This window comes from Cupressus sempervirens, chromosome 4, assembly GCF_028749045.1.
Source record: "Cupressus sempervirens isolate cs-2001-9-10 chromosome 4, ASM2874904v1, whole genome shotgun sequence".
Taxonomy (NCBI): domain Eukaryota; kingdom Viridiplantae; phylum Streptophyta; class Pinopsida; order Cupressales; family Cupressaceae; genus Cupressus; species Cupressus sempervirens.
The window spans coordinates 780,396,973-780,422,499 of record NC_143121.1 but is presented as its reverse complement, the minus strand read 5'-3'; the positions used below and the strand labels follow the sequence as shown (position 1 = coordinate 780,422,499).

Genomic DNA, 25,527 nt, shown 5'->3' with positions numbered 1-25,527 from the left:
TGTGTAGGAAATTTCAAAGAAACGTGAATCGGAATCGGATCGGAATCGGCAAGGCCGAATCGAATCGTGAATCGGCAATGAATCGGCGATGAATCGGCAAATTTGAAAAAACCCTTTAAATTTAAAGATTTTAACAATTTAAAACTTATTTCATGCACCCTTTATTGAATATAACTTAAGCACACTATAACATCATCAAATAGAAGTTAAAACTTAACATACATAAACATGAAACATAAAATCCATCACATACGTAACTATGTTATCTAAAATGTAAATTGTAGGCTAGCTGAAGTAAATAGAAATCAAATGATCATAATGATTTAAATCATAGAATGTATGTAAGATGATCCATAAGACATCAAATCATAAATTTATGTAAGAATCTAAGATGAAGATCCATGAAAGTTTGAAACTTTGAAACATATGTCTATCAATGATTCAGTATCAATATCTGTAAACAAAATATAAAAACAAGGCTCCAGCTCAAGCCTCAGGCTCATAGTCATCATCATCCTCAACATCATCCTCAAGCTCGGCTACAGCCTCAGCCTCAGCCTCTGAGTATCCAGTCTGCCTAGTAGCAAGGCGTCTAATGTAGGTCCTAGAGGACTGTCGAGCCATATCTCCCGCATATAAGATGGGCTCACGAATGTCGCTAGGGCCTGTGTCTGTGCGTGCACGTGTGCGTCTACCAATGCCTGAAGAACGTGCTCTAGCTGCCTCAGCCTCTATATCCACCTGGTCAATCCACGCACGGTCTTCCTCAGTGAAGACTGGATCTACAACCTCTGTGAGCCACTCTGATTCTGGATCAATCTCCTCCAGAATGATCGGAGAGGAGTCAGTGCCCAAAATTTGTCTGATCCTAAGACGGAGGTTGTAATGAACGAAGACAAGATCATTCAACCTCTACACTGTCAACCTGTTTCTCCTCTTCGAGTGGATGTGCTCGAACATGGACCAATTGCGCTCACATCCAGAAGCGCTGCTTGGTTGACTCAGAATACGAATGGCAATTTTTTGAAGTTTTGGGGTTGTGGCCCCAAACATTTGCCACCATCTATCTGAAATAAGGGAAAATAAAAATAATTAGTCTCATTTACAAATTACAAATTACAAGTTAACTCTAAAATTACATAATCAACTTTAAGTTTAGAATCTAGATTCATGAACATTGAATATATTATTTAATTTTTACCTGGCTGTATTGTTTTCCGAGCATCTATGGCTACCCTGCTAGAGAAAAGTGGCCCTTCTTTATTATTGAACTTATCAAGCTCAATAATTGCAGCACTGCTATCCTCATCAGTACTCAACCTCTGGATCACTGTATATAATCCGGTGAGAACCTCCTCATCCGCCTTGAAGTCAGGACGGAAACGAAATGCCGAATTCAAAAAGTAAGCTGCTGCATGGATGGGTCTGTGGAGCTGATTCTGCCATCTCCTATCAATGATGTCCCAAATAGGGGCATACTTCTCCTGCACTCCTGCATACTGAGCTCTAATGGCCTCCTTGGCCCTATCCATGCCCTCATATATGTAGCCCATAGAGGGCTTCTCCCCATCAGCAGTTCGTAGGAGAGATACAAGAGGCTCAGTGGCCTACATATAAAGTAAAACAAAAATTTGAGTCAAAACTTAAACATAGAATAATTCAATAATATAAGGTAAAACTAAATCATTAAACAATTAGCATAGTAAACTGTAAAATATTAAATGTTAAATTGCAATAAAATTACCTTAAGTATTTCTCTAGCAGGTTTCCAAAAACCATCATCATCAAATATGCAATCCACCACATCTATCCCTGCAGTGGTCGTAGCATAGGAAGATGAAATCCACTCCTGCCCAACAAACATGCTCCTCAAATCATCCCTTGATGTCAACAAGGACTGCAAGGTGATGAAATTCGAGGCAAACCTCGTGATCCTTGGACGAGCTAACTCTTTGTCTCCTGTGTACTTCCTCATTGTGCTAAGGACAAATGAATGATTATAAATAAACTTACATATGTTTTTTGCCCTTTCCACACATGACTTGACCCACTCAAGTTTGCCAATTTCCTCCAACATGAGGTCAAGGCAGTGTGCTGCACAAGGGGACCAAAATATGGTGGGGTGCCTCTCCATCAAAAGTTTGCCTACAACAATTTTAAGATAATTAGAAATTCAAATTTCAAACATGTTAGAACTTAGGAAACTTAGAAATTCTAAGTTAGAATTAGAAAAAGTTCAAAATTCAAATAAATTTATTTTCAAAACTTAAAAAGTTAAAAGTTTACCTGCAGCAACATAACTTGCTGCATTATCCGTCACCACTTGCACCACATGTTGTTCCCCCACCTCTGCTATAACTTCCTCAATAACCTCACATAAGTATGTGGCGTTTTTTACATGACCAGAAGCATCAATGGATTTGAGGAACATGGTATATCCTACAAGTAACAAAACAACGAATTATAATTACTATTAGCAATCAACAAATCAAAATTTGAAATAGTCAATCACGATTCAAAATTATGTATGTAGGAAAGTAGAATGATCAATCACCTCCACAGGATACAAGAAAATTGAGGAGTGTTCTTCCCCTCCTATCTGTCCAACCATTAGTCATGATGGTGCAACCCTTTTCGATCCACTCCTTTCGGTTGTCCTCAAGCTCATGCCTTATATCCTCAACCATTTCCTCCAGGAGGTATCCACTCAACTCAGCCTCAGTTGGGGCTTTAAACCTTGGACCACAAATGGTAACTGCATCTATCATGTTCTACCAATAAGGAGTCCTGTCACAAATAGATAATGATATTGATTAGAAATTTAGATGTCAAAAACTAAAATCATAAAACAAGTAGATATAATTAAAGTTTTACTTTTACTTTTAACTTTAATTTTGAAGATAACAAAGAAAAAAGAATCAATTACCTGGCTGCAATAAATGGAATGTTGCAAAAGTACCAGAATTTGCAAATCTCTTTTCTGGCAGCATCATGAATCTCCTTGTTCAAACCCATGCCCTCAAGCGTGGGTTGGGAGCCAGGAGTAGTGCGGGGCACAAAGTAACTATCCATTCTGCTTTTCCGCACTCTAGGCCGCAATAGGTTGGTGTTGGACTCTGTCTCAGTATGAGACCGACTACCACTAACACTCACATGAGCACTAGGATGAAAAGGAGGCCTAGAAGAACCCTCTCCAACACAACCTACGGATGCGGAAGCTGATGCAGATGCACTTGCAGATGTAGATGCGGTTGCAGATGTGGGAGCATGGGAGCCAATACCTCTTAACCCTTCAAGTTGCATTTTCTTAGTCAACTTGTCTTGTTCAATTTTTTCTAATGCCACTAAACAAGAGCGTTTTGCCTCAGCGGTTTGTTGAGTGCAAACTGTGACATCATGGCCAGGTATGCCAGCAATGTGGTATTTCAATCTATAGATACCTCCCGAATTTATTTTTTCTTTGCAAAATATACATTTTGTTTGATATTTGGTTCTCCCAGGAAACTCTTCATTATATTTCCAGCATTCATCTTTTTTACCCATTGTGGAAATTGGAAAATGAAAGCAAAGGGCTGCTGCAATAAAAAAATTCATGTAAAAAATCAAAGTTTGCAACTAATAAACAAAAACTACAAAACAACAAACCCTAGTTTGCAATTTAGTAAAACTAAAAATAAAAAACATTCAAGATTTGCAAATGAACACTAAAAAAATTTAACAAAAAATGCAAACTACACTAACATGCAAAAAAAAAATCAACACTTACCTCTTGCAAATGAGTTGAGGAGTGTTGATATTGACTCCTTAATGCTCCCAATGCAATTTATGGCCTCCCCAAATGGACTTCTGATCTCTTTGGTGCTCTTCCTTCTTGCCGGTTGGAAACCTATGGATTCTCTTTTCTCTTCTTCTCTCTCACTCTTCCTCTCTTCTACTCATACTAAGCAAATAGAAGGCTCTTTAGGGTTATAACAAAGAGGAAAGTCAACTTAGAAAGCAAATAAAACATGTGTTTTTTTAAAAAAATTGAACTTTCTATCCTTGCTGCCGTGGCCGATTTCTGGAGATTCACGATGGTGATTTTGGCGATTTTTGCCATGAATCGCCGATTTTGGCGATTTAGGCGATTCACAAGAAAAAATCGCCACCAGCGATTTCCGATTCCAAAAAAATCGGGAGCCATGAATCTTATCGCGATTTCATGGCGATTTTTGGAACTATGGTAGGAATAGCTGAGCAGCTAGTTTGGAACATTCACTAATTAATCTTCAACACTATTTGTGCAACTGCCAGCAAGAACAAAGTTCAGAAATGATGAATAATATTTATGTTTTTCCTTCACAGTATGAGAAATGATTTTTTTAGGTTTGTTTTTAAGATGCCTTCTGTACCACTTTTTGGTGTCAAAAAAATATTAAAAAAGTGGCAAAATTCACTGGTTGGTTGCAGATACCCACCAAATTTTCCATAGGTTTGCCCGTGGCAGATTTGCATGCAAAAAATAGGACCTTGGATGGCCTTGCATGTGACCAAATTTGAACCAAAACCTGAAATTGGGACTTCTATGCTTGCAAATGGGGTTACAAGTAGGGTGGGTTTAACCAGGGAGGGAACTCCGTAGTTAAGCGTGCTCGAGCTGGAGTAGTACTGGGATGGGTGACCTCTTGGGAAGTACCGGTTCTTCACCTTTGTGAGCATCACCTAGATCCAATGAGTTCTAAGTGTTCCATTTATTCTCATGAGAGATGGATTCATGTGTGAATCACTCCTCATGATATGGGTCAGTGAGTTTGACTCAAAAACTACACAGTTAAATCCTGATAGCAATACCACAATTTGACTTGCTGTGGAAAATATCTCCTACTTATAAACCCAAAGTAAAGCAATAAATCAAATATAATGTTTTATCATATAAAAAATTCTTGAAAGAAAAGAAAAATAGATTTAAATATAGATTAAACTAGCATGGATCATATTAACACATCTATCTATAAAGATGTTAGAGATGTGGTCTTGAGATTATTTTAGATAGAGAGGAAAATAAAAGAAATATCAAGTTCAAAAAATAGCTCCAAATTGATATATCTCTTTGTTTTTGATAGATGTATTAAGATATCTATACTCGTTTTTTGGATGTTTTCGTTGATTTTTAAGGGTTTTTTTTCTAAGTTGGATTTGTCGTGGGTTCGGATTTAGATTGGACCTGTGGCGGGTCCGCACAGGGTCCACACCATGGACTGTGGGGCCACATGCTACGTATCACAGTCCATGGTGCATGTTGTAGTTTCACAATGCATGCCCCATTTCACCTAGAAATGGGGACCCCCTACTTTATTTTTTGGCTTTCCGGATCCCTAGTTTAGGGTTTGAGTCTTTTTTAAGGTTTTTATCTAGTGTTTTGATCAAGTATGGGTCCGAACTAGAAAGCCCAGTTTCCGAAAGTCAGAATTCTAAGGGAAATAAGTCTTTTTCAAAGAAAAAAGGTGCACCAACACACCTAACCAAGTGCGCTAGTGCGTCAAAACACATAGAAAGCACTGACAAAAAGATGAGTGCGTAGGAGCTGTGCATCTGCGCACCCCCTCCCTTATCCCCACTTCGTCTTCTTCTTTGATCTCCGATTGCAGCAGCACACTAAAAGCAGCGCACTAACCTAGGTCTGCATCCTTGCCTCCTGCAAACACTAAACAGTTGTGCACCTAATTAGGTCCCCAACTGTGCACCTTCTAAATTTTTTAAACCTAAAGCAAAAAACATAAAAACTTTGAATAAGACACAACATTTAAGGTGCACAGTAGCTCACCTAATTAGGTGCGTTGCTGCGCACCCCACCTTTTTAAATGGTAGAAGGCACACCAGGTGCACCTATCAGGTGTGCCAGGTGCGCCCTTTTTTGCATGAAAGAGTAAAATTAGGGTTTTTTGGTTTTCCCAGACAACTAGGTTTCTTGGGTTTTGTTCGTGTCGTAATTAGGGTTTGTTTTAATAAATATTTTCAACTCTTTGGACTAATGTTTGCTTCTTTGTGTAGAGAAAAAGGGCATCTCAACTTGTCGGGGTCATAACTTTTGACCTAGAGCTCAGAATTTAGAACCGCTTACACCATTGGAAAGAAGAACTGAAAATGTAATTTCAATCCCTAAAACAGCGAGCCTTCAGCTGCCTAGTTTTAGGGACCAATGAAAGCTTCAACTTGAAATTTTGAGCAGAAGACCTCGAAAAAAGCTATTCAAAAACGCCTAGAAAATCTTGTGAAAATGTTTCAAACATTTGATCATTTTGGATAATCTGGATCACCTGGTCTCTCATCGGGAAGGATAGGGCAGTTGGAGAGAAGAAAAGATCAAAGATACAGAGGTTGGACGCATAAACCAGAATAGGTTCCTCATCTTACGCAAATATTAAATGACAAGATTCAACACAAGTTTCTTGGGATTTCAGATAGAAGAAGCAGCAAGAGTTCAAATGTATGAAATTTTTTGGCTATAAAGAAGGTATAAATCATCTGAAGGGGGAAAATAAGTACACTAAAGTGATCTAAAACCCCATTTGAGCAAAACTTAGAAATTGTTTTCAAAACTAAGAACTTTGATTTTTTTGGCGAATTGAGCTTCTGAGGTGCGCTGCTGCGCAGGTGCGCTTTTCCAATAATGTCATGGAAGATTTTGAGGAATTCAGAGGTGCACTGCTGCACTTTTTCAATGCTTTGGAAGATTTTGAAGAATTTAGAGGTGCGTCGGTGCACTAGTGTGCTTTTTGCAATAAAGTGTTGGAAGAAATTTTGAAGAAGTTAGAGGTGCACAGGTGTGCTTTCTTTCGAGGTGCGCTTCTCTTGAGGTGCCCTGACAGTTAACCGCTAGTTCCAAAATTAGAGCTTTCCATGCACTGGAAACGCATTCTGACAGCAATTTAACTCTGACAGATTCCCGGTAAAAGTTGAATTTTTATTTTGACACTTCCAGACACTTCTACATCAACTGAAGGCTCTCTTCTTCTTATCCTCTCATAATTTCTTTGTTTTATGACATGTAAAGGCTCATGCATCCAATTAATGATATAAAAATGGATGGAGTCCTACTAAGCACTAGTTAGATGGTTAATTTGTATATAATTAGTTTGTTTTATTAAATTAGAAGCATATGATTGCATGAAGATATCTCTCACTCTCAACACAAATTGAGGAGAAGATTTCTTATAAATACGAGATTGTAATATGTAATCAAAGTCGTCGTTATTTTGCAATAATATATTCTTTTGGTGCTCGCATTTGGAGTGTAGTGATTCTTGTCTAAATGTGTTATATTTTGTGAATGTCTGTTCATGGGATGTAAGTGAGCGAAAATTTTATTGCGTTATTTCTGGTTGTATGATCTTTTAATTCTGGTGTTTGCTACGGTTTTACGAATTTTGCTGATGTATCTAGTTCAAGAAGAGATCACCCATTTTGTTTCTTCATAGCTTTTTGTCTTGCACGAGCGCACTTTCCATGGCCTTGCAATTTGTTGAAAAGTGAAACATCATATGGTTACTAAATTTCCCATCGACGATTGCATTAGCGGAATTAAGGAAGCACTGCTCCTATTTTCATTGGTTACCTACCGATCTTTTCAAAGGTTTAACATGCAAACGTGTTGTTTTCGTAGCTTATGTCCGTTAGGAATTTCCCTTTCATGTTATTTGCTTAAACTTCTTGTTACCTTATCTTTGTTATTTGCTTTACTAACCCCTTGGCTAAATTAGGAATTCATATAGTTGCATTGTTAGATTGCATTCATCATAAAAATAGAAAATACCAAAAAAACATATCCCTTTTGTTGTTAATTTTGAAACAACAAGCAGATTGATTATTTGATCCAAAATTGGTTCGAACCAGCAAAGGCCTCCTTGTGAACATTCACATTTATCTTCAACTGAGCGGATTCCAGTAGGTCGCAAGATCGCCCGAAACTTTGGAGTTGATCCTCGGATCATCTTTTCAAGAGAGGAGTTCGAAAGGATTCCTGCCGTTAAGCATCGTGCAAAACGACAGCTCAATAGTGCGGACCTACCACTAACCCAGGTGGTTTTTGGAAGAACTTGGGCAGACCTTGTGCGGACCCACAAGAACCCACGATCCATGGGGCCAAAAGTAACTAAAAAACACATTAAATAATATTTTATTATTCTTAATTTTTCTTCTTAGCATAAAAAGGATCCGGTTTGGGTTCCAATGATGAGGATCTTGATTTAGTTGCAGCCGGGAATGAACCCATTGATACCTCATTTTGGATGACTCATCTGACCCTTGAAGGGCCTTGATACTATGATAAACTATTTAACAGTTGTGACTATTATCATTATGTTTTCAAACTTTATTATTTGATGAGTTAGTCTATGTTTTGAAATTTCATTTTGCAATTCAGTAATTCAACGTATGATTTTCTTTAGAATCATGAACATAGATTAACGAGTAAGTATTTAATGCTTATCTTTGACATTTGCAATTGATCAATGATCAAGCTGTTAATGTTTAGCATCAAAAGAAGCAAAACATGAATCTCTTATGCTACCACTATTTTGCTATACATCTCAGAGATATAAGCATTTGTATTTTGTTACTGATATCTGCTATACATTACAGAGATATAAACATCAGAATTATGCTACCACTGTCTGATATGCATCACAGAGACATATGCATAGGTACATATATTCATACTGATGTATGCATACATATACGTATGCATATATCTTTGTCATACAACTGAAATATTGACAGTAAAGTAAGCATGTTGTTGACCAACTTATATTGGTCGGGCTTCATATTATGAGCGACTTATTATGTTGCTTGTATCGGGTTTCATATCTCGTGCCTTGCGTTTGTTATATTATTGGGCCCTTGAGTTGTTATCAGGCGACGACATATAAACAAGTTTTGGGCAGTTGTTATTGTTAACTAACATGCCTTCGAAGAGGCATGTCCCTATGTGGCCACGTAGAGACATGACTCTTTGGAGTCATGTCTCTCACCATGTATATATATGCTCATTCACTGCTGCAGGGAAAACATCGATCAAAAGGCATTCAAGTACCTGCAGGATAATATCAGTATTATTGAATATTATTATTATCACCTTCATCATTTGTTTTACAGTGATCCAGTACATTAATCATTTTTGAAGGAGGAAGATTGTTAATGATTTTGCTGCAAGTCATAGTAAAAGATCAGTACTTATATTCTGCATAATTTAATTCAGAATTTATCTACAAGCATTTCGTAATTGTTTGTCTATCAGAGATCCACTATTCTTAACATGGTATTAGAGCAGTACTGATAAGAAAACTCTTACAAAATATTCATTATAAAACTGAGCCAAAGTTAAAGGAAGGAATTTTTTTTCAAGCATTAAAATGGTGAATCATGTAAGAATAGAAGATAGGCTAGATGGAGCATCAAACTTCTCATCTTGGAAAACTAGACTATTAATAGTTCTAAGAGAGATGGAATTAGAAAATCACATTGAAACAAACTTACCCATGCTTGAAAATGAATCCGAGAAAACAACATGGAAAAGGCATAATAATAAAGCAATGAAAATAATCAGAGATTCAGTAAAAGATCATATACTTCCATCCATAGCCAATTTTAAAACCGCATTTGATATGTTCTCCACCATTCAAAGTACATTTGAAATTAACAATACAAGTATATTGCTAACTCTGAAACAAGATCTACTTTACATAAAAATGAAAAATGGAGAATCCATTACCTCTTTCTTCCTAAGAATTATTGAATTAAAGGATCAACTTGCTACTATGCAAAGTCAAATGGATGATAAAGAACTAAGCATGATTGCTCTTAGAGGTCTTCCTCTATCATGGGAAACCTTCATACGAGGTTTAAGTTCACATCCTGAATTTTCAAAATTTGATCAACTAAAGAATGAATGCACTCAAGAGGAGTCTAGACTAGCTTCCAGAGGTCTAATTTCAAATCAAGAAGGTGACATCCAAGCATTGTATTCCAAATCAAATAAGAAAAGAAAGTTCAAGAATAACAAGAAGGATTCCAACAAAAATCACAAATCTCACAAACAACGTGACTGGTCCAAAGTAAGATGCTTTAAATGTGATAAGCTTGGTCATTCCTATTATGTATGTCCAGAAAAATAGAAAATTTAAGCAGCTTTAGTAGAAGTTAAAGAAATGAGAAAATGGATAAAGAAAATTATGCATTTGTAGTAGCTCTCTCAATCGAGTTAAGTGTTAATCACAACACCTGGATCATAGATAATGGAGCTTCTCGTCATATCACCGGATTTAAGGATAAGTTTGAAACCTTCTCAAATCATGAATCAGAAGAAGTAACTATTGGAGATAATTGCTCTTACCCTATTAAAGGAATTGCTACTTGTTCTATTCAACTGAATTCTAAAATCACACTTCAACTCAAGAATGTCCTATATGTGCCAGGGATTAAAAGAAATCTTGTCTCCATCTCCGGACTTGCTGATCAAAGGTACAAAATTGCATTTTAAGGAGATAGAGTTCTATCTTGGACTAAGAACTCATCTATTAAGAAAGCCATTTCCATTGGAGTTAGGGATGGAAGTCTTTATAAGCTTTGTAATAATCAAAATCCAAAGCTAAACTTAACCCTTAGTAATGATAAGTTAAATTCCACTGAAATCTGGCATAGAAGACTAGGTCACCTTAACATTCAAGTCTTATCATCTATAGGTAAAATTGTAAAAGGCCTACCAAATCTAAAAACAGATTATTCAAGCATTTGTAAAGGGTGTGCTTTAGGTAAAAATACTAAACATTCCTTTCCCAAAAGTGATCATAAATCTAAAAGCATTCTTGAATTGATTCATACAGATCTTTGTGGTCCTATGTCAGCCCCCTCTCTTAATGGATGTCATTTCTATGTAATTTTCATTGATGATTACTCTATGAGAACATGGATTTATTTTCTAAAACAAAAGAAGTCATCTGAGGTCTTATCCAAGTTTAAAGAGTTTAAAGCCTTAGTTGAAAATCAATCAAGAGGAAAGATCAAAACCCTAAGGTCTGACAATGGGGGTGAATTCACATCTGATATCTTTAAAAACTTCTGTATTTCTATTGGGATTAAGAGGAAGTGTTTTGTACCTTATAATCCTCAACAAAATGGAATAGCTAAAAGAAAAAATAGATCTATTGTTGAGTCAACCAGAGCTATGTTACATGATCAAAATTTTCATTACTCCTTTTGGGCTGAAGCATCCAATACTACTGTCTACATTCAAAATCGTTGCCCTCACTCTATTAGAAAGCACCACCCTAGAAGAAGTATTTACCGGTGTTAAACCAGATTTAAGCCACCTAAGAATATTTGGATGTCTAGTCTATATTCACATACCAAAAGAAAAGAGAACCAAATTGGGGCCTTCCGGGAAAAAGGGAATATTCATTGGTTATAGTGAAACTTCAAAAGCGTACAGGATCTACATTCCTGGGCAAAGAACAATTGAGATTAGTAGAGATGTAATATTTGAAGAAGATACCGCTTTTAAAATTTCTAGTAATAGTGATGAATCCATTTAAGAAGAAGATCAAACTACAGAAATTGAGAGGGAGGATAATTCTGACATCTCTTCCATGTCTAATCATATAGAATCAGAAAACGTCAACCATACCAATAAGAAGAGACCCCTTTGGCTCAGAAAAATGTTAGCTAAAAATCAAGTTGAACCAGATGATGTAATTTAGTAAAGCAAAAGGACTAGAAATCAATCCTGTTACGTTGCACTGCTATCTGAACTCATAAAGTCTGAACCTACTAATGTTAAAGAAGCACTTTCACATCAATCTTGGAAGGAAGTTATGATTGAGGAATATAACTCTATATTGAAAAATGATGTATGGGACGTTGTAACAAGACCCAAAAACAAATCAGTTGTTTCTTCCAAATGGTTGTTCAAGATTAAATATGTTGCAGAGGGTAGTATTGAAAAGTACAAGGCAAGATTTTTAGCCCGAGGTTTCTCTCAAAAGGAAGGTATTGATTATGAAGAAACTTTTGCCCCTGTTGCCAGGTATACTTCAGTCAGAACAATCCTAGCTGTTGTAGCATCTAAAGGATGAAAAGTACATCAAATGGATGTCAAAACAACATTTCTCAATGGTAAGATTGAAGAAGAAGTTTATGTTGAACAACTAGAAGGTTTCAATACCTTTGACTGCAAGACTCATGTTTGTAAATTAAAGAAAGCACTTTATGGTCTTAAACAGGCTCCTAGAGCTTGGTATGAAAGAATAGATAATCACCTACTAAAATTGGGATATGCCAAAAATGAAGCCGATCCAAATCTATACTTCAAATCTGAAGGCGATGACATGGTTATCTTTGTATTATATGTTGATGATTTGTTAATTACAGGTGATGAACATCTTATAGAGAAATGTAAGCGAGATCTTTGTGCTGAATTTGAAATGAAGGACCTAGGGTTACTTCACTATTTTTTGGGATTAGAAATTTGGCAGCTGAACAACTGTATTATACTAAATCAGGGAAAATATACAATTGATATATTAACCAAGTTTGGAATGATGGAATATAAACCGGCTGCTACTCCTATGGAGATAAACCTACACAAACTAAAAGATGATATGAATGAATCCGAGGATGTGGATCCTACTTACTACAAACAAATTATTGGATCCCTGATGTATCTAGTTAATACCTGCCTTGACATATGCTATGCAACTCATACTTCGTATCAGTTTATGTGTGCACCTAAGAAGATACATTTGCATGCAGCTAAATACATCTTGAGGTATCTGAAAGGTATTATTGGAATGGGAATCAAATATGATAAAGTCCATCTTGAACTAATTGGATACTCAGATTCTGATTGGGCTGGGAGTTCTATTGAGCGAAAGAGCACTTCAGGATATTGTTTCAGTCTTGGACCTGGTATGATTTCCTGGACTAGTTGGAAACAAACTTTTGTAGCTTTAAGTTCTACTGAAGCCGAGTACATTGCATCTTCCTTGGGTGCCAGAGAAGCAGTATGGCTACTAAAGTTGTTTTCAAATCTCTTCAAAAGACCTTTGAAGCCCACTGTGATTTATTGTGATAATTAAAGTCGTATCAAGCTTTCTTCTAATCCCGTGTTTCACAATCGCGCTAAACATATTGAAATTCCATTTCATTACATTAGAGATATGGTTAATTGAGGAGTTATTCAATTGGAATATATATGTACAAATGATCAAACGGCTGATATCCTTACCAGACCTCTTGCTAAAGTGAAACTGAAATACTTTAGAGAAAAACTTGGTATGATTATTTGTAACGGAAATTTTTTGAAATAAAAGAGTTATTTCATTTGAGATTGTGTTTCCATTGGTTACTTAATAGTATTTGATATGTAGTGAAAGGTGACGATCTTTCATGGACATATTCAGTTATATAAAAATTATTTACAAGGTGACAATCTTGTAAATAATAAATCTATTTTTGGGCTTCTCTAGACATTGCTTAAGTGCAAGTAGAGATTATTTTTTTGGCTTCTCTAGACATTGCTTAAGTGCAAGTAGAGATTATTCTGGGCTTCTCTAGATACTGCTTTGGTGCAAGTAGAGATTATATGAGCCATCTCTAGACATTGCTTAAGTGCAAGTAGACATTATATGTGCTATCTTTAGACATTGCTTAAGTGCAAGTAGAGACTATGTGTACTATCTCTAGACATTGCTTAAGTGCAAGCAGAGATCATTTACTGTTCATGCTGTGTTGCTTATATGATGACTTTGATTAATGTTTTACTTCTCCCTAGCTAAAGAGGGAGTGTTAATGTTTAGCGTCAGAAGAAGCAAAACATGAATCTCTTATGTTACCACTATTTTGCTATACATCTCAGAGATATAAGCATCTGTATTTTGTTATTGATATCTGCTATACATTATAGAGATATAAACATCAGAATTATGCTACCACTGTCTGATATGCATCACAGAGACATATGCATATGTACATTTATTCATACTGATGTATGCATACATATATGTATGCATATACCTCTGTCATACAACTGAAATATTGACAGTAAAGTAAGCATGTTGTTGACCAACTTATATTGATCGGGCTTCATATTATCAGTGACTTATTATATTGCTTGTATCGGGTTCCATATCCTGTGCCTTGCCTTTGTTATATTATCGGGCCCTTGAGTTGTTATTGGGCGACGGTATATAAACAAGTTCTGGGCAGTTGTTATTGTTAACTAACATGTTTCCGAAGAGGCATGTCCCTACGTAGAGACATGACTCTTCAGAGTCATGTCTCTCACCATGTATATATATATGCTCATTCACCACTGCAGGGAAAGCATTGATCAAAAGGCATTTGAGTACCTGCAGGATAATATCAGTATTATTGAATATTATTATTATCACCTTCATAATTTGTTTTACAGTGATCCAGTACATTAATCATTGCTGAAGGAGGAAGACTGTTAATGATTTTGCTGCAAGTCACAGTAAAAGATAAGTACTTATATTCTGCATAATTTAATTCAGAATTTATCTACAAACATTTTGTAATTGTTTGTCTATATAGATCAACTATTCTTAACACAAGTAACATATATTCATACTATGAAATGATTTAGTTTTACAATTATGTATGTTTATTCTGGTACCTGAATCCGAATCCGTCCCTGAACTCAAACCGGCAACTTAGGTTTTTTTTCTTAAGAAGATTTAAGAAACTCCGTACATCTGTGAGTCTAAAGGGCTTTTGTTGTATTTTCTTCTTCTTAAGAAACTCCATACATCTGTGAGTCTAAAGGGCTTTTGTTGTATTTTCTCAGCATGCTAGTTTTTTGCACCCTTTCATGAATTTTGAAGAGTCCCTATTAAATTTTTTTTAAGAAAGCCTACACATCTTTAAGTCTGAAAGGCTTCTGTTGTATTTTCTAAAAATTGAGTTGCACTTGCTAAACTTGTTGCGGTTTTAGACTGTTATCTGCAAAAAGTATTGTATGGGACATCAGGTGTTACTGGATTGATAGCAATGTTTCTCACCAATAAATGCATAATCACATAATTCCAACAGAAAGGTGGGACAACTAAACAAAACATACAACTTAATTTTCAATGTCAACCATCAGAACCCCACCCGATCCACTTGGACACCTTTCAGAGGAGGAATAATCACTGTTTATCCTGCCAAATGCAGCAGAGCTCTTACAGCCTTGTTAGAATGGTTTCTCTTTTACTTGAGCTCATGAAATTTTGCAGTATATATATATATATATATATAGTATGCCCACAAAATTTTATTCACTAACTTCCACAGACTTTAATATGCCCAAATAAATTACTTTGTACCAGATTTCAACTAACTTATAATCCTCTTTAGAAGGTTTTTTCTCCTATTATATGTTCTCCATGGAGGAGCTCTTTAGCTCTTGAGTACATGAAATTTTAAAATATATTTATGTATGTATGTATGTATGTATTTATATGTATATATAATATATATACAATACATACATACGTACATACATACATACATACATATAGATTATGCATTTAAAGTTTTCTTCACTACCTTCACAAACTTTAATAATCTCAAATATATTTCTTTATAGAAAATTTCCAGTAACTTGTATTTTCCTTGTGAAGGTTTCGTCACCTTTTTTAAATTTCATGTTCTTGCTAGATCTCTTTTGAATCATAAAGCGGATCACTTAACTTTTAAAGGCCTTAATTAAACATCTTTGGGTTTCTACTACTGCATATAGTTTTATGCTTTATTGCATCTTCAATGTTTTGGGCCCTTTTTGAGGTTTCGAGTGATCATTTGGTGTGGTTTGTTGCTGCTTTCCTCGGATTTTTCAATCATTCACAACTCTTGTAGCATCATCAATTAGAATAATCATTAGTATTCTTGTACGTCATATGTATGAATGCTATTTTTGTTGGAAGGAATGATGAGGAAAACTTGATCAATAATAAGTTATTAGTTATATGAGGAGAAAAAGAATGGTCAGTGTTAATTCAAGCTGTCAATGGCATTTCTTTGTATGTATGTAACGGCACAGGGATTGTTTGTTGGCATGTGTTTATTTGACATATTTATTTTCATAGAGTTGTTTGGATGATCACCACTTATGAGTATCAATATGCATAATTTGTTGACAAAAAAACACAAGATTTCATTTTCTTCCCGACATTATGTTATTCAGGCAACAATTATAGTATTAAACTATATTTGTATTTTATCACTTGATATCCTTTGCTAATGGAACATCTTACTGTTGATTGATTTCTAAGGAAATTGAGCTCATCCGTTCAAAATTCTATATGTTTGAAAGTAATATTGTAATCTATTTTATATTATGTATATTTCCTCATTGGCATGCATAGATGTAAATTTCTGATCAAATTTATAATTTTAAATATATGTAGTATATGGTATGGCAAAGATCGGCCTCGCTGGCTGGGGATTATCCCTTATGAATATCCAGATTATCTTACCGGTGAAGCACCTGGTGATTATGGCTTTGACATAGCAGGTTTGAGCAAGGACCAAACAAATTTTGATAAATATTTCAAGTAAGTTTTATTTTCCTTCTTTTTCAAATATTTATTTCATATCATCATAATAACCTTGTTCTCCCAATTAGTTTTTGCACCAACATAATGTTTTCAGTGTAAGGTTACTTGTGGCAGGTTTCTTTTGTAATTTAATGGTGTAAAACTTTAGTGTATCGAAACCTAATAATACTTAGTGGAATGCAATTTATATTTAGTTAGATAATTTGATGCCAATACAACAGTGCATGTAAGATGCTTCTAATTATCCATGTTATCCTGTAGTCATTGTTATATGGGACAGGGGTAAAGGAAAGAGAGAAGATTTCTCAGTATTAAGGGTATAGGTATGAAGGACAGAGGAAGCTTAAGATAATTGCTTAGATGTTTTTAGAAATAATGGACAAACTATTGCTCTTACTTTTGTTTCATTAGTTAAAATAAAAATACAGTGAAATGCAATATTTCAGATTCTTTGAACTTTTGTGTCCCTGTTACAATGGCTGAAATTTAAGGGTGATGTGGAAAATTCTACTTCTAAAGATGATATGTTATACATCCACTTCCTTAGGATGATAGAAAATGCATTCAATATGATGATAATTACCTCTAACTTATTCTTCTCTCATGTCAGTGTGACACTTATTGAGCCATATTATATAAATATTTTTATCAGCTTGGGAAGCATAATTTGGATTGATGTTGACCTTGCTGTTAGATCCTTTAGGTAATTTGTAAAGTCTTCTTTATGGATGAATGCCGCCATGTACAACTATATGCATGTCAACTTCTCTGCTGTAGTACAGTAAGCTAATTCAAATTTCCTTGCTCTTTTGGAGACTTGTTTTTTCCTCCTTGCATAGAGGATGCAAATACAAATGGACAAAATCCTCTCCAGCATCAACAGACTTGGAACTAACAACCTATGGAAGTAAATGGATAACAAGTTTAAGTTTTAACCAATGCCTTGAGTGCAATAATCCCATGCATTCTCTGCCATTTAGAATTTTATTGCGTTCTTCTTGGTGAATGGTTTGTTATCCTCCATTACTTTAATTATGTTGAAGGAGCAACTAAGTAAAACATGTTGAAATGGTTCTTGAGTCAGCCGTACCACCTTTGGATAATATATAGTGAGATGACTCTCTTCTGTTCTCTCTTATCTTTACATCATCTTTAGGTGGCACATTGCTAATTGTCTCCATATACTATTTTGGACTTTGTAGGAATGCAGCCACAAGAAGTGTAGGCCACCTCGTTTGTTTTAACCATTGCTGCTTTCATTGAAATTATCACTGCAACATTTGCTTGTTTTCGGATTGTGGTCTAGCTTTTGTCAAGCATTATGTTTCAGCTTATGCTTATATAAAATATTTTGTATGTATAATTTATCATATTACCTTGTTTGGGTGGAATATCCTAAGGGCCCGTCTGGCTGCTGGAATTCGAGCATTGGTCTCATATCCGGAATTTGTCAGATTCTGGATTTATAGTTTGGAATTGGGTTTTGTGAAAATAGTTTGACCAGTTTGGTTCATCCAGAATTTGATGGGGAAGATGTTTTTTCTGTGTTTGGCTCTACAAAATTAAAATTGGAACATTTTGAAGATATTAGGATTAGATTCTCAAATCTCGGCATCTCAAATCCGAGCATCACTATAATCCAATGATTCATTCACAGGGACCAAAATAACTCTGATTGGGAGAGAAGATGATCAGTGACGTGTGCAGCACTACGATGCTTCCGCACTAGTGCATTTCATCGCTCTCCAAAGCTCCTGAGGGTTTTCACTTTTAAAAGAGAAATAAGAATTACACTCTGATTGAAAAATAAAACAAAAAGCAGATAATGCATTTCATTGCTCTCCAAAGCTCCCGGGGGTTTCAACAAAATTAACAAAATAGGGGTTTCCATGCAAATTTATCTCAGCATTCGGTCATCATGCTTGATTTGGCCATCTGGGAAGTGAGAGCTGTGACTCGGTACATGGAAGATCTGAAGAGAAGAAATCTGGGCGAGGGGGCTCTCGAACGCTGCTCAGAGCTGCTGAAGAGGAGCAGATACGGGATTCACAATTCACACAAGGAGCTGATCAACCTCATCTCTAATCAGTCATCATAATCAGTGATCATAATCAACATCATAATGATTGTGCCAGTTTCTTGGAAACTATATCAGATGTCATGGGATGCCTTACTGTTGTACAATGCAATAACGAGATTTGCCAAAACAATGGAAACCGCCTGGGCTACCTCCGTTTATTATGATACCTTGCATTTCGTCAGACTCGAAATCACTGGACCCGAAATCTTTATGAATTATGAATAAGGGGAAACAGGAATTGGAATTGCCAATTTCAATTCCACCTCCTGAGGTGGAATCAACAAATTCTCATTTTTGGCAAAAATGGGAGTACAAAATCCAATTTGCAATTCTGGTTTGGCGCATCCAAAATATGGATTAGAAATTTTAGGAGTTAGCTGCTTCCAATTCCAGTTCAATTCCGACAAACAAACGGGCCCTAAGTTTCAAGCTTTCCAGGAAAACCTTATTCAGATTTTGCAATTATTATATCTACAGTAAAATAATATTAAAGTTTTTCAAATGATAAAAGATCTCATGTTTTCGCTATGTTCTACCAAGTTTCCAGTATGCAGGGATGAGTGATGGGTTTCGGGGATGTGAGTTTTAGGCCATTGTTTGGGATGCCAGGGACAACAAAAGGGACATGTGGGTGTGTATGTTTCCACTCTGCTCTGTTTGCACCTGCCAAAGACAAAATGGCAGAAAAAGGGTTTTGAAACCCCTGCTACTGTTACTCTCAGCAGCCAAGTCTTTGCTTGAAATTTGCCAGGTTAGCTTTTGACACTCATGTCAAACTTGTGAGATTTCTTGCAGGGCTTGACTTGTGACTTGTGAGTCACTCATCTGCAAGAAAAACTTGTGAATTTGTTGTAGAGCTCACCATATTTCCTACTTTGACCAGAACAATATAGAGATAGTTAAATGTAACTTAAAAAGTTTCTCCATTAAGATGTTGCAAGTTGTTGGGCTTTATAATATTTTTAATAGGAGTAAAATGTGCATGTTGGGCTATTTGGTTAACATCTACAAAAATGTAATCCTTACTGTGGGTCACTTTAATGGTCCACGGACATTAGTTCCGTTGATGAATCAAACATACATGAATATTATGTGCTTAAAGTCTTGCCTTAAACAATTACCTATAAAACTTCCATGTAGTTATTTTTATGTTATTTCACTATTACCTGTATTTCAAACCATGTTCTTTTTGGTTAAATTTCTCCTGGACGTTATTTTTTGAAAATCTGTTTTTGCACATTTTGATCTACTTTAAGTCTGTTTTTCTTATTTAATTTGGTTGCAGTTTTGAAGTGCTTCATGCTCGATGGGCCATGCTTGCAGCTCTGGGCATTGTCATTCCTGAATTGTTGGATCTTTTTGGGGCTGTGGATTTCATTGAGCCTGTCTGGTGGCGTGTCGGTTATGCAAAGCTCAAGGCAAGCATCTGAAGGCATGGCTGCAAATTTATCTAATCAAATGTTTGTGGAGCCAGCATATGTTCTGAACATTCCTTCATTCAAATTTTACTATCAGACATCACAGATAATAAGGTAGATTGCTACAGGGTGGATTATTAAGAATGCATATTGTACATGACTGGAACACAGTAAAATATTGTGGAGATTTTTTTAACTGAACTGGATTATGATATGCCACACATGATAAACACAAGCTTTGTTTTTCTTGACCTTTTCGCCTTTGCAAATTACATGTCACCAACTTCTTAGAAGCTATGCATGTATTTGCATACAGATGTGTGATATGATGGAGCAATGTGGTAAATAGAGGACAGCTTGCACAGAAAGACACAACGGCAAAAATAAAAAAAGATGATTTTTCAGCCTCTTATTCTGGGAGTAGATTGTTGCTGAACATTAAAACATCTGTTATGGTGGATAAGTTGCAAGGTTTGTTAGTAGCATTAATGGTGAACTAATATGTGGGTTTTGATGTGTTGTACTAGGTGTCGACTTGTGCTAGACAATGAATTTATGCTGCTAGTCACTAGACATAAGCCCTGACCTTTATAATTAGTACACCAAATTTAGCATTTCTGTGTATTATCTTTATGTATGCTTCAATCATTGCTAATTCATGACCAATAATAACTTCTGCACATGTTTGTGGGTCCTGTTGTACATTGCATTGGGAATAAATTTGAAGTGGTTTGATATGATGGGCCAAGGAGCACATATTTATTTAACAAACATAAATTATTCTTGTAATACTTCGGAACTAGTGGTGAATGATTCAGAAGGCATACTATTGTAACCAAAGTTGTTAGGATGTGCAAATTCATAAGAATTTATTTGGAAAAATTGAAGGATCGACTGCCAAGAAGAAAATTGATTACAATATACTGTGCTATGCATTTATGTGAGACATGTACACAACACTAAATAAAGGTCACTAGTCTTAGGTATGTCACTGCACCAGGTAAACCTTCCATTTATACTCAAATCAGTAGACACAACTAAAGCCATTTAAATATAGATTGGAGCTGAAGAGTAAACATGTCAATTGGAAAAGGATGCAAAGTAAGTGAATGTGTCTAAACTGTTGAAAATGCCAATGGTTGTATGCCGAGAAAGGGTTTCATTCAACTGAAGGGAATATGATGGGAAATGTACTCATCAAACTTTGGATAAGATTTCATATTTAGAGTACAGTTGTATTTTGGGATAATCTCTATCCAGTATCCACACAACAGTACTTGGGATGTAGTACATTGGTGTAAACATGTGAATTGGGAAGGCATGCAATATAAGTGGATGCAAGGGATGAGCCTAAACTGCTGAAAAATACCAATGGTTGTAAACTTGTATGTTTAGAAAGGTTTTCATTTAACTAAATATAATGTGATTGGGAACGTATTCATCAAACTTTGGACAAGATTTTATATTTAGAGTTTATAGTCTTACTTTTTGGACGATCTCTATCCACACAACATTCCTTGGGGTGGAGCAGATTGGTTTTGCTTCTAACAAGAACTGGAAAAATTCAGTAAAATGTTTTTCTGACTGGTATCAATGTTAAATGCCCACAGACAGGAACCCTGGGTGATCAAGACCTAGGATAAAGATGTTGGGATGAAAGTAAAATATCTGGATAGAGAACCAATTGGATAGAAAGGAAGGAATTGCAACAGATGTGTAACGAAGAAAAATAGTGCTTGTAAAAAAAGGCAGATCATTTGATACTGAAGATGATACAAAGTGATTTAAATGAATGTAACTGTAGTGTGCAGATTAATGAATTCCCAAAAGAAGAGGTAACTTAATCCTACCTGAATTGATCTTCAAAATATTAACATATATGGATATGGAGAAACTAAAAAATGGAGGTTTTTGAATCCTACATCATCTGTAAATTGTAATAAAGTCTTACACAGAAGGAAGAAGGATCATTGAGATAATCAACTTGCGAAGTGTGTGGAGTGCTTGTTTGTATTCTAGTGTAATGACAAAATGCCTTAAGGAGACAATATTTGGGGCTTCCAGTTATGTTTATTAGAAATATGGACAGAGAGAAGCTGCAAACATTTTACAAAATAATCAGTGCTTCTACTACTTTCCATTCAAATCCAAATTACATATTTATAGGATTTTCATATCCTGTTTTATACGGAACAACCCAAACAACCTCCATATTATATTGAGTTGTCTTTAACAACTCAATCCGTACTACTATTCTCATAACCTTTTTAACAAAAACCGTATGCCTAATAATAATATTAAGTTGTTTCTCAACAACTAAATATAATGACACTTAATTCTAAACAAGAACTCTAATTTTTAACACCCATCTGAACACTAATTCCCAACACCCCCCTCACTGTGAATATGGGGAGATAGTATGCCACAATACGCGATGACCACATTTTCTAGCTCATCATAAGATATGAGTAGAGGTGCTTAGAAATCTACTCATGGATTCAAGGACATGGGCTAACACATTTTTCAAGGTCTTACATTAGGTTTGGATAAGGACAAACAAGTCTATCCAACATCAGTCATGAACAGAGACACACACATCTACTCACAACAATTATGATTGGGGACAACTACATCCAATCATAATCAGCAACTCCTGTCACTGGAGACAAAACATTTCCAATCACTTACATCATCTTGTGAATGGGGACAAACACATCCATTCACTAACAACCAAGAAATGGGATTGGGGACATACACATCCAACCACAATATAAAGAGATTGAGAACCAGGTCCTTGTCTCATATGCAGCCACCATTGTAGATCAATGCCACTCTGATCACAAATGATACGAGATGGTTGCTGCTGCCACCTGAAACCTGAGCTTTGCTTTAGTTGTTTTGGCACAAGTTGTTTAGTCACTAAAACAAGATTGTGGCCTTGTTACTAGTGATTTACGAGAAGTTGCTGAGTGTCCTCCAACCTCCTATGCATCCAACGTCCAATAGGTTTTACTACTAAGAAAATTTGGTTTTCAGGTTCGATTTAGCATTCTCTCCCTCAAGCTGACATTGCATACAAACAATAGTGTGTCCATTTACAATTGATATGGTTTGGTTTTTATTTGGGATACTTTTGAATTTAGACAAACATAATATAAAAGACATGACAATTTAACTTATAAAACTATCACTAGACACCTCATTTACAAACATACACTATAAAGATAAAATATCCCGCACTCCATCCTATCAAGCACATCCTTAACATTTGGCTCATATATGATTCACTTCTCCTAAATTTAACCAGAAATAACAACAATTGTTATTGGTGAAGATGGCATCCACTGTTGCATAGCTCCTTTGCCAGATACCCCACAGTGTCTACATTCTTCAGATCAATAAACTTCTGTTGTGCAAAGATTATTGGTTAAGGTGAATTTTCATCATCTAGAGTTGCAAGGGGTCCTTAAGCTGACATCCATCTTTCGTTCTAGTCTAAGGATTGCTCCTCTTGGTTCTTCTTGCCTTCTGGTCCACCACTCTACCATCCCGTAATAGGGCGACGAGCATGGAGGATGGTAGTGCAAGTAAGAATCCCAAGCGGGCGAACACTAAGAAAGACAAAGAGGATATGATGCCCAAAACTTCCTTCTCAAAAATGAAGAGAATAACCGACACTAATATCGGTACAGTGGACATGATACGAATGAAGGACAGACTAAAGGAAGGACAATCCCCCTTGGCTATAGGTAGAGGTAAATTTCAAATCATTTAGAGTTGCAAGGGGTCCTTAAGCTGACATCCTTCTTTCGTTCTAGTCTAAGGATTGCTTCGCTTGGTTCTTCTTGCCTTCTGGTCCACCACTCTACCATTCCGTAATAGGGCGACAAGCATGGAGGATGTTAGTGCAAGTAAGAATCCCAAGCAGGCAAACACTAAGAAAGACAAAGAGGATATGATGCCCAAAACTCCGTTCTCAAAAAATGAGGCGAATAACCAATACCAATGGCGGTACCATAAAAGGATATACAAAAGGCAGTTGCACATCACAACCCAAGCGTTGACACTTCCATTTCAACCATGATGAGCAACATTGAGGTGGCACTTGATTTTGAGGATATCAGAGAAGAGGATGTCAATGAAACAGATTTTGGATCGAGGTTGGATGAGTTGGGGAAGGTTGCTATCAAGAAGAAGCATTTGGGCACCTTTTCCTCTCTCAATGCTTTTTTTTCGATTTGAGAAAGAATATGAGAATGGGCATGAAAAGATACTACAAGCAGCAAGCAGCGTGGCAAAGTCAGCGGAACTCAAGGCGAAGCACACACCTTGTCCTCCTATGGAAGAAGTTAATGAAAAGCTAGCTAAGTTCATTGCCATAGCTAAGAAAATGAAAGAAAAGGGAAGATTTATATTAGAAGATCATTTGATGTAAGCCCAAGTGGCAATTTCCCTTTCTTCTAGAATAGGACACGTGTCTATTTCTGATTGACCACTATTTTGGTGCCTTCTCATTGGTTGCCACTTTTTACACTTTTTTCATTGTTCCATTGATGAGGTGGCGTCTTCTCATTGGCCGATGGGGTGGCAACCCTAATTAGGGTTTTGAGGATCCAATCTGGATCGTTGATCTTGTTTTGATCTCCACCGTCCGTTGTATTTTTGGCCCCTATAAAAGGCCATTTTCTCTCATTTGTAAAGTGGTTGGAGAAATTGTTGCGAAGATAATACCAAAATTGCTCTCGTTTTCATTGTTGCGATTTGCATGTTAAGAACATTGGGTATTATTGCATGTTTTCTACTTCCAATTAGTTAGATTTTCTTTCAAGTTGTTGAAGCAAATTGCATTTGAAGTTGTTTAAGTGAAGTTAAAGTAGATAGATAGTTGTATGGTAGCATTGGTAAATGTTTGATAGGGATCAATACTAGGCCACTAGCATCCTAGCGGCTGGTTGGGAAGTTTTGTGTGGTAAACTAGTTTATTATTCCTTCGAATCATTGCACTTGTGGAAGTGAGGCCGCTGGTTAGCTCTCATTAGGTTCGATCCCCGTCTGTTTGCTAAACCTCCATTCATAGGAGTAGGAGTAGAATAGTGAGTAGCTGGGTAGTCGAAGCTTAGAGAAGCAAGTTAGAGGAGTAAGTTAAGTATCAGAGCACATCCATTCACCTTCCACCAACATCACTTTCCATCAACATCATTTAGCTTTCGCAAACCCATCACCGTCACCATCATTCCACCAAAGTCCAAGTCACCCTTGAATGAATAGTGTAAGGCCGCCTACGTGATTACCAACAAATCACATCGATAAAACTGAGCGAGTATCCAATGGTGTAAGGAACATTGGAGTTATACTCATGTCTCATGAGCATTAACTTTTCAAGAGAGGAGTTGCATGTTTGATATCCCGTATCGAATATTCAAATCCTAATATGTTA

At 36.1% G+C, this 25,527-nt stretch overlaps 2 protein-coding genes across 2 annotated transcripts in view; one reads left to right on the top strand and one right to left on the bottom strand.

Annotated features, from left to right (window-relative positions):
* The window catches only part of LOC149563718 (Chlorophyll A-B binding family protein), a 53,100-nt gene that overhangs the window by 8,192 nt on the left and 19,381 nt on the right, over positions 1 to 25,527 (top strand). The window contains exons 3-4 of the mRNA XM_089826856.1: positions 16,443 to 16,589; positions 19,958 to 20,090. Of these exons, the coding sequence (XP_089682982.1) occupies positions 16,443 to 16,589; positions 19,958 to 20,090 (280 nt within the window). The remainder of the gene's footprint in view (positions 1 to 16,442; positions 16,590 to 19,957; positions 20,091 to 25,527) is intronic.
* LOC149563719 (uncharacterized) lies at positions 1,176 to 14,799 on the bottom strand. The gene is made up of 5 exons (XM_089824204.1): positions 14,669 to 14,799; positions 14,424 to 14,494; positions 2,287 to 2,439; positions 1,745 to 2,145; positions 1,176 to 1,607 (listed from the first exon to the last, which is right to left on the bottom strand). Exons 1-5 carry the CDS (start codon positions 14,797 to 14,799, stop codon positions 1,191 to 1,193), a joined length of 1,173 nt encoding a protein of 390 aa, XP_089680330.1. The 3' UTR covers positions 1,176 to 1,190.